A 12,568-nucleotide genomic window follows, 5' to 3' on the forward strand; every position below is an offset into this window, starting at 1 on the left:
GCCTTAATCCACAAGAAACAAAAACTGATTCAGAATACTGAATGTACCATGTATCTTAACTTAGAAGTTCATTTCTACTTCTCATCTCTCTCAAATAAATACCCCCTAAAATGCAAATTAGTGGTCAAAACTTCTCAGTTCATTTCATTAATCAAATTTATTCCAAATACATTTGCTAGGGCTCACTAAATATAATATCCACAAGAAGTGTGTATGTGTATTTGCTATTTCATATTCCTTGATGTACAGCTCCGAACTCAAAAAAATAAAATGTTCATAAACTAGTTACAGAACAATCAAACAGAAAACATTAAAACTTTAGAGACATATTTATGGAAGTTAAGCTCTACGTACCCATTTGCCAAAGTGGTGGCTTCTCTCATCTGAGCAATTGATCTATTAACCAAGTCAGCTTTCCTCTGATTATAGGCAGCCAATGACTGCTGTACTGACACAGGAACCATATTTTCAAACAAATCTAAAATAAGGAATGAAAATTCCAACAAAATTTCAAGACAAAACTCCATCTGTAAAGTGAATACTCATATTCCTTTTCCAATATTCACATATAAAGCCTATAAATATATAAAAATCAAAACCATTATTAAAGGTACAATGAAGAGAATTTTTAGATGACTATATTCAAGGACAATGACAATGAAAGCTTTCTTTTTCTCTGAACTTAATTTTCTTAACTTTTTAAGATGTGTTTGTCATTGACGTTTAAAGACCTTTGGTAAAGAAGACTTACACATAAGAAAATAAACTGTTCATCTGTTGATTAAACTGATTAAGTAGCCCACAGTGCCATGGATTAATTTCCATGTCCTTCCACCACTTCCTAGCTCTGCAACATTGGATAAATTACTTAAGCATTCTGTACATCAATAACCTCATCAGTCAAATGCAGATAATAATAGTACCTATCTCATGGGACTATTGTAAGAATATGAATTCTGAGCTAGTATCTGTACTTAGAAGAGTCCCTGGCACATGGTAAACACATCTTGTTTGCTAAATAGAAATAAGTAAAATAATCACCCTTTCCCAATAACTTAAGAGTATTATTCTTAGGATCTCAATTAGAGACTATACATTGAATATATCTACAATATCCAAGGATATTATAACATTTATCTCATACAACCATGACTCCATAAGTTTATGTTTAAAATCATATTTATGAATGTTTACTTTTAATGGCAGAATCTTAACAAATGTTAACAAAATGACAAAAGCTTAAAGTCCAACATTACTCAGTTTCAAATTCTGACTCTGTTGTATACATATACATTATTACCATTTACTCTCCATCTTGAAATTTCACTATAGATACAACACTTACTTCATTTTTATTCTCATAATCATTTCAAACAACATGAATACAAATCATACTCAAGTATGCAATAGAAGTTATATGATTTTAGCTACAAAAAAAAAGATTAAACTGAGGAAAGATAAGTAAGATTAAAGCATATCTGAATACTTGACATACCAGTGAATTTCTGGCTGATAGGTACACTGACTGGGGTAGATTTCACAAGTGTGGCTTTGCCAATAGGATCTAGATCTTTAAGGTCTGGAACTCGATCATGATAAATGAAGTCATTATCCTTCTTTGCTGCAGTAAGAGCACGGCTGATTTTGTCAGAAAAATCTTTCACATTGACATATTCATCATAGCGAGATGCCACTGTTTTAATCAATTCTGCCGCATGCTAAAGAGAAAATATTAAAAAAAAAAAAAAGTTTTTTTTTTCTCAACCAAGGATCTAATAAGCATTGGTTTTTCAAAACAATCTCTAAGGACTTACATTTCCAGCAATGTCGTCACCAGAATAACCTAAAAATTATCCCATCACAAAATATAACAAGAATAAAAAATAAACATAGCAGGCATTCCTCTAAATACATGAGTGGATTCCAAGAAAGTAAAAGAAATCCCTGAGCCAATAAGTATAAATTGACACTGAGGGAGGCTGGCTGTCAAATACTTCTGTAATCCAAAGGACTAGTAATTAAAACACATTAAAAGAAGGGTGGCTAGGTGGCTCATTAAGTTAAACGTGTGAACCTTATTTTTAGCTCAGATGGTTATCTCAGGGTCATAGGACTGAGCCCAATTGTCAGGCTCTGTGCTCAACAGGGAATCTGCTTTCCCTCTCCCTCTGCCCCTTTCCCTGCTTGTGTGTGTGTGCTCTTTATCAAATAAATCTTTTAAAAACCCACGTGCATACACAATCACACACTCTAAAAGCTATCACGGAAACCTGAGACAGGAGTCTCGAAACACAGAGACATACCTATCTACTGACAAACATTCCCTTCACCACCTCACATGGAGGCAGGAACCTCAAATAGCTACTCCAACAGTGAAAGGATGGATCAGAACAAAATTATTCAGCCAACGGAGGAAGGCAACAAAGAAGCAGTTTTTTTTTCAAAAATAAAATAGTATCATCAAAAACAACTGTAGAATAAAAAAATGAAATCAGACACAAAATTTAGAAAAAGAAAAAATGGTCATTTACAGGGGATGTATTTATATACCAAGAAAACCTTAAAAAAGTCAACTAAACTATTCTAAATAATTAGAGTGCCAGCTTAGATGCAAAATCAACAGAGCAAGGATGCCTGGGTGACTCAGTGGTTGAGTGTCTGCCTTCTGCTCAGGGCATGGTCCCAGGGTCTGGGATCAGGGATCGGGTCCTGCATGGGGCTCCCCACAGAGAGTCTGCTTCTCCCTCTGCCTGGGTCTCTGCCTGTCTCTCTGTCTCTCATGAATAAATAAATAAATAAATCTCTCATAAATAAATTTTTTTAAAAAAAGAACACTACTAGAGGACCATTTCTCAAATCGGAAGCCTCTTGCGGTTCTTTTACTAAAATCAATCTCATTCAAATACAAGTAACCAAAAAGGCAGCCCATCTGCCCCAACACAAAGAAACCAAGAGAAAAAGGATGAAAATGAGCATATAACTTTCCAAAAGGTATTGAAAATTCACCAAAGAGATGTTGTCACAAAGCAGATGAAAACAGCATACTGAAAATACTAAAATACACTAAAAATCCTAAGGATATAATCATAGTATTGAAAGAACACACAACATGAACAGAGGACCAGATGGCCCAGACAGCAGTGGGTGAATAGCAAGAGAATGTGGAACAGGAACTGACAGAACTCAGGCAAGAAAATGAAGAAAAATTCAAAATCACTTTTAAAAAGATTGAAATATTTACACAAGTAACAAAAAAGGATAACAGACATCTTTTAAGAAACATGTAAAACAAGAAATTGAGGAAAATTCAATATGGCAGTCGGGGAGAGGGAGGCCATTATAAGTCAAAGATTTATTGAACACCAATAAAAAATAAATTAAAAATAAAAAAATAAAAAAAAAAAATAAGTCAAAGATTTATAAGACACATTGACCAAATAATGCAATGTGATGACCTGCATGGATCCTGATTTCCACAGACCAACTATGAAAAAACTAGAATAGAAAAAAATCAGGGAAAAACTAAATTAGATTTGGATATTACATTACTAGTATTAATTGTTAATCAGTATCAATTTTGTTGGGTGAGATGACATTGTAGTTTTAGGGTTTTTGTTTTTTTAAGCCTTATCTATTAGAGATAAGTAGTAAAGTACTTAAGAATGAAATAGGTGGGGATGCCTGGGTGGCTCAGCCGTTGACTTCTGCCTTCACCTCAGGGCGTGGTCCCGGGCTTGGGGATCAAGTCCCACATCAGGCTTCCTGCATGGAGCCTGCTTCTCCCTCAGTCTACGTCTCTGCCTCTCTCTCTCTCTGTGTGTGTGTTTCATGAATAAATAAATAAAATTTTTTAAAAAAGAATGAAATATGTGAAATACTCCAAAAAAATTAGAGGGGAAGGGGAAATAAATAAATGAAACACAAATAACAAAATACTGATAATCACTGGAGCTGGACAATGGACATATGATGATTCATACTTTATATATTTTTTTCAAATTTCCCATAGTAAATATTTAAATAAAAGAAAATTTATATAGAAGCATAAACAAGTAAGAACAATCGGGAAAATTCAGAAATGAGAAATAAGAGGTATCAGAAAATGAGAGATGATTATCAGGCATTAAAACATTCTAAAGAGTCAATGACTAAAATGGTGTGGAACTGAAGCATGAACAGACAAGCCAATGAAACACAATAAAAAGTTTAGAAATAGACCCAAATATATATGACAATTTTTTTTTTATATGACAAATTTAGTATGTGACAGAAGCAGACTCTCCAATCAGTGGAATAAGAAAGTCACTATAATAAATGGTTTGGTGACAAGTGGGTAGCTATTTGGAAAAAGAAAAAACGGGATCCATACTTTACATATGAGGATAAATTTGAAGTGCATCAAAGATCCAAGTATAATATATAATAAATTACAGATGTATTATTCTATCAGCAATCTCATTTCTAGAAATTTAAGATAAACCTGCTGCTATATTCTAAACTGTGTCACCCTGCCCCCAAAATTCATATGTTGCCACTCTAACCCTCAAAGTGATGGTACATGGAGATGGGACTTTGGAAGATTATGTTTAGATGAGGCAGAGCCCTCATGATGGGATTAGTGCCCTTTTAGGAGGATGAGCCAGAGAACTTGCTCTCTCTCCTCCCCCCAACCCATGTAAGGACACAGAGAGAAGATGGCCAACAGTCTGCAAACCAGGAAGAGATCTCTCACCAGAACCTAACCATGCTGACACCCTGTTCACAACTTTCAGCCTTCTCAACTATGAGAAAATAAATTTCTGTTGTTCAAACCCTCAGTCTAGGATTATGGAAGCCAGAGCTAAAATATGCACTGAAATACAAAATGCCATGTGTGCATAATTATTCACTGCAGTATTACTTGTAGCAAATCTTGGGAACATGCAAGTATCCAGCAACAGGGGACAGCAATGAACTGCTGTTTATACAATGAAATATAATTTAGCTCTAAATAAGAGTAAAGAAGGTATCTCTGTGGCTATTGTTATTATTATTATTATATTATTATGATATGCTACCAAAGCAAGCACTCTATTGCTATATTAAAATGGAGAGGGATGCCTGGGTGGCTCAGTGGTTGAGCCTCTGCCTTTGGCTCAGGGCATGATCCTGGAGTTCCGGGATCAAGTCCCGTATCAAGTACCTGCATGGAGCCTGCTTCTCCCTCTGCCTAGATCTGTGCCTCTCTTTCTGTGTCTCTCGTGAATAAATAAAATCTTAAAAAATAATAAAAATAAAAAAATAAAATGGAGAGATCTTTAGGATATGCTGTTACATGATTAAAGCAAGACACATAATACTGTATGTAGCACAGTACCTCACATGTAATAACATGCATTGTGTGTATTGTGTATGCATGTGTATTCATTTGCTTGTATTTCAAAGAAAAAAACTGAAAGGATTAAATGAGAATCTAATGGAAATTACCTTTGGGGCAGTGGGAAAAAAGGATGGACGGAACAGGACAGAAGGGAAAGAGAAAGGGTAAAGTGTACACCTTATATGTATACCTATTTTTCCCAATTTTTATTTCAAAAACTTTCAAGCCCACAGAAAAATTGAAACAAAAGAACAATGAGTAACAACAGATACACACTTAGGTTCAACAAGTGTTACCAATTGGCCATATTTGCTTCATCACTCTTTCCCACTGTCCAGGAAGGGCAGTTCATGAGCCCTTCAAGCCCAGATACAATTTTTCTTGCCCCAAAAGAAAATCCCAAGCAAGTCTTATCTTCATTACTATTTTATCTGTTTTGATTTTTCCTGACTCTGTGGTTTTGCTTTTGTTTCTTATTTGCTCATGACCAATATTTCTTTTCCCCATTGCTGACAGCAATGATTGAAAGCTGGTTTCATAGTGTGACCATCTAATGATCTCTATCAGGTTCATGGGGTACCTCTGAGCCACAAACTAGAGAGAATATGATTGACTGGTCATTTTTTTTTTAATCTATTTGTTCTGCCTACTTCTGAGCTCAAATCAAGTTAAAAAAAAAAAAAAAAAACTCACACCTGGAAAGAGGAACAGCCCTTTGAGATATGAATTTGTGTCCATATTCTATGGTTAACTCTTGACCTAGGACTAAAGCTAAAACCAAAGTCACAAACTTTTATATGTCTATAACTGAAAAAAGTCTATCTTTCACTGTTCACATTTGAAACAGTTTGCTTTTTCCAGAGGGGATTTTAAATGTTAAAATTTCTTTTTTTAAAAAAAGGTTTTATTTATTTATTTGGGAGGGGAGCATAAGAGAGAGAGAGCACACGCACACAAGCAGAGGGGAGGGGTAGAGGAAGTAGACTCTTCGCTGAGTAGGGAGCTCACTGTGGGACTCAATGCCAGGACTCCAGGATCAAGACCCAAGGAAATGCAGACATTTAACCAACTAAGCCACCCAGGTGCCCAACTATTAAAATTTCAAAAAGAATTCTAATGTGACTGGTTCATAAACACTAAAGAAGAGCTCACTTGAATAGTCCTAGAATTCCCAGAAAATAAAGGAACTAAACTTCTAATACTTACAATATGCTAGCCTGAAAAAAAAAAATCCTACCCACAAAAACCACTTATTCAAAAAGCATTTTTTTAAAGATTTATTTATTTATTTATGAGAGAGAGAGAGAGAGAGAGAGAGAGAGGCAGAGACACAGGAGGAGGAGAAGCAGGCTCCATGCAGGGAGCCCAACACAGGACTCGATCCCAGGACTCCAGGATCGCGCCCTGGGCCAAAGGCAGGTGCTAAACCACTGAGCCACCCAGGGAATCCCCTCAAAAAGCATTTTTATGTAAGAATCTAAGTTACTGGGGACTGCCTGGGTGGCTCAGTGGTTGAGCGTCTGCCTTCAACTCAGGTCGTGATCCTGGGGTCCTGGAATCAAGTCCCGCATCAGGCTCCCTGCAGGGAGCCTGCCTCTCTCTCTGTGTCTCTCATCAATAAATAAATAAAATCTTTAAAAAAAAAAAAAAAAAGAATCTAAGTTACTGGAATCAAAGTGAACTCTGGACAAATGAGATTATGTTTGAATCTGTGTTTTATTAGGAAGTATATCTTTCTCTGATTTTATCCGTGAAGTACATACATTTTCTCTTTTATGAGATTTAGGTTTCTTCCCCCATGAAAAGACTAATTAATCTGAACTTCCTAAATGTTACCTGTAGAATATCTTCTAATATCCACCCATATTTAAAGTTCCCTAATAGTCCTCTTCCTATCCTCTGCTTACCAATACTCAAAATACAAACAACTCATAGCAACAGCCGTTATTCCTGTTGTGAAATTGACCCAGATGTCACAGCAAGTTTCTGACAACCCCAATGCTGACAGTATGGACAAGTGCAGAGAAGACACTCTGTTGTTTACAAAATTTATAAATACAGTTGACCCAGGGCAGCCCCAGTGGTGAGAGCAATTTAGCGCCGCCTGCAGCTGGGGGTGTGATTCTGGAGACCCAGGATCAAGTCTCACGTCGGGCTCCCTGCATGGAGCCTGCTTCTCCCTCTGCCTGTGTCTCTGCCTCTCTCTCTCTCTCTCTCTCTCTCTCTCTCCCTCTGCCTGTGTCTCTGCCTCTGTGTGTGTGTGTGTTTGTGTCTCTGTGTTTCTATGAATAAATAAATAAAATCTTAAAAAAAAAAAAAAAATACAGTTGACCCAGGGCACCTGGGTGGCTCAGTGGTTGAGCATCTGCCTTTGGCTCAGGTCGTGATCTCAATGTCCTGGGATGGGAGTCCTACATCGGGCTCCCCACAGACAGCCTGCTTCTCTTCCTCTCTCTGTCTCTCATGAATAAATAAATAAAATCTTTTAAAAAGTAAAAATAAAAAATAAATACAGTTGACCCTGTACAACACAAGGGTTAGTGGCACAGACACCCACAACACAGTCAAAAATCCACTATAACTTTTGACTCCCTCAGAGCTTAACTACTAATAGCCTACTGTTGACCAGAAGCCTTACCCATAAAATGGGGCACCTGGGTGGCTCAGTCTGTTAAGTATCTGACTTCAGCTCAGGTCATGATCCCAGGGTCCTAGGATAGAGCCCCACATCAAGCCCTGCATCTGGCTCCCTGCTCAGTGGGGAGTATGTTTCTCCCTCTCCCTCTGCCCCTCCCCCAGCTCATGCACTTTCTGTCTCTGCCTCTGTCTCTGACAAATAAAATCTTTAAAAAAAAAAAAAAAACCTTACCCATAAAATAAACAAATAACACATATTTTGTACATATATTTTACATCATACTCTTAAAGTAAGCTAGAGAAAAGAAAATGCTACTAAGAAAATCACAGAGGGGTCCCTGAGTGCTTCAGTCATTTAAGCCTCCAACTCTTAAACTTTGGCTCAGGTCATGATCTCAGGGTTGGAGATGGAGCTCCTCATCAGGGCCCTGCACAAAGCAGGAGTCTGCTGGAGATTCTGTCTCTATCTCTCCCTCTGTCCCTTCCCCCAAAATAAATAAATTTTTAAAAATCAGAGAGAAAAGATAATGCATTTACAGTACTATAAAATATCTGCTTAAGTGGACCCACACCATTTAAACCTGTGTTGTTCAAGGCTCAACTGTATTACCACTGTCCTTCAAGCTATGGAACTGTATGTCCCAATTCAAACAAAGGCAAGGCCTCAAGTTAAGCACTGCACAGCCTTTCAAAAGTAATGGTAATTTAGATTATTTTATATTAAAACAAACATAGATAGGGATGTCTGGATGGCTCAGTCAGTTGAGTGTCCAACTCTTGGTCTCAGCTCAGGTCATGATCTTGGGGTCATGGGATCAAGTCCTACATTGGGTTCCATGATCAGTGAGGAGTCTGCTTAAGATTCTCTTCCTTTCCCTCTGTCCCTCCCTCTCTCACTCTAAAATAATTAAATAAATAAAATCTATAAAAATAAAAATGAATAGCAACCACAACACAGCCAAAAATTTGCTGACTCCCCTGGAGCTTAACTATTAATAACCTACTGTTAACCAGAAGAAGCCTTACTCACGAAATGGGAGTGCCTGGGTGGCTCAGGCTTAAGTGTCTGCCTTCAGTTCAGGTCATGATGCCAAGGTCCTGGGATCAAGCTCCACATTGGGCTGCTTGCTCAGTGGAGAGTCTGCTTCTCCCTCTCCCTTTGCCCCTCCCTGAGCTCATGCTCTCTCTCACTCTTACGCTCTCAAATAAATAAAATCTTTAAAAAAAAAAAAAAAAGGGATAAACAAAAGAACTGAATGCAAATTCTGCATGAATTTTTTAGATATATTTTACATGAAATTTCTAGATAAAATATAAGACTTCAAAAAATACCCAGCAAGTAAAGCCTAAAGATAAAAACAATCACTTTTCTCTGCTGATAGGGGCAATGAGTGGAAAAGTTTTTATGGGCAAACTCAGAAATCTCACTAAGGAAAAAAACAGAGAGCCAAGTTACTTAAATATCTATTCCTAAAACACTCACCTGTAATCTTGCAATCTCTTCTCCAAATTTCTTCTGCTGTTTTGCCAGGATAGACTGGTGGTACTCAGCATTGGCCTGCATGATACAGTGCTTTGCAGCCAAGACAGGGAACACCTCCTGGAAATAAAAATACTGACCAGGGGAGAGTCCAACCACACAAACCACCACAGACAACATGGGATGCAGGAAGAAAAAGGAAAAGGAGACAGAAATTAGAATTACCCCATTATTGGTTTAGAGATAGGTTAGTCATTAGGTGTAAACAGAGAAGACCACATGATTTTGCAGGAATTGAATTCAATGAGTTCAATTTTGTTCTTCCACTTAAAATTAAGAGGGTTTTTTCTGAACTGTTAAGTGAAGCCAATTTAAGTCTTCAATCAAGCCATGAAGTCAACATTTTGTTTACAAAGAAGAAAGAAAGGAAGGCATGCATTAGAAAGAGAAGGAGAACAGACATTCACAGAGGAATAACAAAAGCACAGGGCTTTAGAAGCTTTCGTATGAGTCCTTACCCAGCCCTTAGAGTTAACTAAACCACCATTACTCACATATACTAATGAAAATGCTCTATAGCTGACTGTTTCATCATGTTTAAAAGACAAAAGATAGTAAATTAAGTTCCCACTTGAATTTATATCCCAAGATTTTTTAATAAAAATTCTTTCTAGCCATATAAAAATTATTTAGTATAAACACTAACATTTCAGATCACTCAAAAACACATAGCACAGACAAATGCACTAGTATCTAACATGATAAAGTGTTATTTTGCCCTAATTTGTTCTGAAAAAAAGTCCAGTCAAAATCTATTTTAAAAGATCCAAACACGTGAACCAGAGAAGCACTTATATTGGTAGATGCTCTTCCAAAATGTCAAATCCTAGCCTGCAACCTCGCTATTTTTAGGAAATACATGGCATATGAAATCCAAGAAATATACTAAGCAATCACAATCTAGACGAAAAAAAATAAGACAATCAAAAACTCAAGTACTACCTGATCTGCTTTCCTGTCTCCCAGTGAATAATTTCCTAGCTTCCTGGATCTCTATTTGCAGATATTCCAGTTTTATAACTAGAATACGAAAATACCTTATGAGCTTTATTAGTAAAAAAGCAAAAAAGACATCTAAATCTCAAACTGTACTCATGCCAGTTCTCAAGGTAAGGCTGGAGCAATTTTGTATTTAAACAGGAGATTTTCAAGGAATACCAGGAATGCTGCAGAAGTAGTTTCCAAGTCTTTGAAGGTGACATTCTTCTCTCCGTGACACGACTGAACTAATGGCCCAACAGGATGTAACGGTACACTGTGCAGCTGAACATGAGGTCTTTCAGATGAAAAAAAGGTGAGAGAAGATCCCAAGGCTCTTTTCAGGAGTAACAGTATTAACATCCAAGAGTCCTGGGCAAATTTCTACTGATCTCTTGGTGTATTTTAAATCTCCAGGAATTCCTTCACATTAATTCCTATTCTCTGACTAAACTAATTTGTGCTATTGACATATTTACATGTTTTACTTCACTACAAAATTGTCTGCAATTTTATAATTTACAAAGATTTCTGAATGACTTATATATCAATAAATTCTATAAAAGATCATCTAACAAAAGCCATATGCTATTATACACATAAAACTAATTACCTGAACATTTCTGAAAGAGTAGTTAAAACATACTACATTTCACTCACTGAATCTGTAAATTCCCTTTTTTAACCATTCTGAGTTTATTTGTTACTCTAATCATCTACTTTGTCAGTTACAAATGATCATCACTGACTAGTCTTTTCAAATGCCACTTTGGAAAAGTTTACATTAAAACAATTAATACTTCCCGTGATGTGTAGTTTAAGATGGTTGTTTTCCTTAGCTGTCCAATAGCAGCCCAATTTTCTATCCCTGTTGGCAAAACTTAATTCTAATCAAAATACTGGATGAATTTTTCTTTTCCTTTTGTCTTTATGTCTGTTTTTGTGCTTTAAGACTCATCTTTAAGAAAACAGGACAATAATTAAAAGTGTGACTAATCAACATGCTCAAGTATTCATGCTCGAACCAAATCACCAATGCATCAGAACTACGCAATGCCTTCATGTAAAAATTATTGGAGACAGAGGTTCAAAAATTTCCAGAAAGAGTTTTAGCTTGGAAAAACAAGTTTAGTAAAGAGTATAAACAAAGGCATCCCCTAAATATAAAAGAATTTTTATGCATCTTAAATTTAAAAATTATTTCTACATTCTCAAAAAGCCTCTCCTAAAATTTCAAGTTTCTTTATAAAACATAATTTTCAACACACCTTTTATACACAAAAACATCCAAGTATTTCCACATGCAAATTAACCAAGTGTTTACAAAAACAATAACTGACCTTGGGGAGAGTATCTTTGTACTGACACTGTTTAAAAGCATCACCAAAGTAATCTGCAGCCTGATTAGCCAATTTCGCTATGATGGCATCTTTCATTTTATCTGGAATAAAATATTAAATTGACCGTTATAATTTAAATAAATATAAAATAGTCTGATATATCATGATAACTTAGTGTAACACTGAGATCACAAGTTTGTACATTTGCCTTAAAAAATATCCTTATCATTGAAATCAATTCTTCTACATAAAATTTAACTAATTCATAAGCAAATCCAGGGTCAGAAAATAGATTAGTGGTTGCTACAGGCTAGGAAAAAAGGGGGAATGGTGACTTGAGTTTGGAGTTTGGAGTTTGTTCTAAACTAAACAAACAAAGTTTGTTCTTTGGTGATGATAATATTCTAAAATAAGAAATAGTGGTGATGGTTTCAAAACCTTCAATATATTAAAAAACAATGATTGTAAATTTCAAAAGGGTAAATTTTATTATATATGAATTCTATCTTACTATAAGCTGTTATTTTAAAAGAAAAAAAAAAAACTATTCCAGGGGTACCTGGTGTCTCAGTCGGTTAGGCATCTACATTCAGCTCAGGTCATGAATCCCAGAGTCCCTAGAATCGAGCCCCACATCGGGCTCCCTGCTCAGAGGGAAGTCTGTTTCTCCCTCTGCCCCTCACCCTGCTCATGCTCTCTTCTTTCTCTCTCTCT

The 12,568-nt window shown here is 36.3% G+C and overlaps 1 protein-coding gene across 2 annotated transcripts in view; it reads right to left on the reverse strand.

The window, feature by feature from the left end:
- PDCD6IP (programmed cell death 6 interacting protein) overlaps positions 1-12,568 on the reverse strand; it is a 91,470-nt gene that overhangs the window by 45,771 nt on the left and 33,131 nt on the right. The window contains exons 6-9 of one of the 2 annotated variants that reach the window (XM_072793484.1): positions 11,855-11,955; positions 9,480-9,596; positions 1,496-1,718; positions 355-478 (exon numbers count right to left, since the gene is read on the reverse strand). In XM_072793484.1, the coding sequence (XP_072649585.1) occupies positions 355-478; positions 1,496-1,718; positions 9,480-9,596; positions 11,855-11,955 (565 nt within the window). Of the gene's footprint in view, positions 1-354; positions 479-1,495; positions 1,719-9,479; positions 9,612-11,854; positions 11,956-12,568 lie in introns of both variants that reach the window. The other variant, XM_072793483.1, reaches the window with a different exon arrangement.

The sequence above is a fragment of the Canis lupus genome, chromosome 22 (assembly GCF_048164855.1).
Source record: "Canis lupus baileyi chromosome 22, mCanLup2.hap1, whole genome shotgun sequence".
In the NCBI taxonomy this organism is placed as follows: Eukaryota; Metazoa; Chordata; class Mammalia; order Carnivora; family Canidae; genus Canis; species Canis lupus.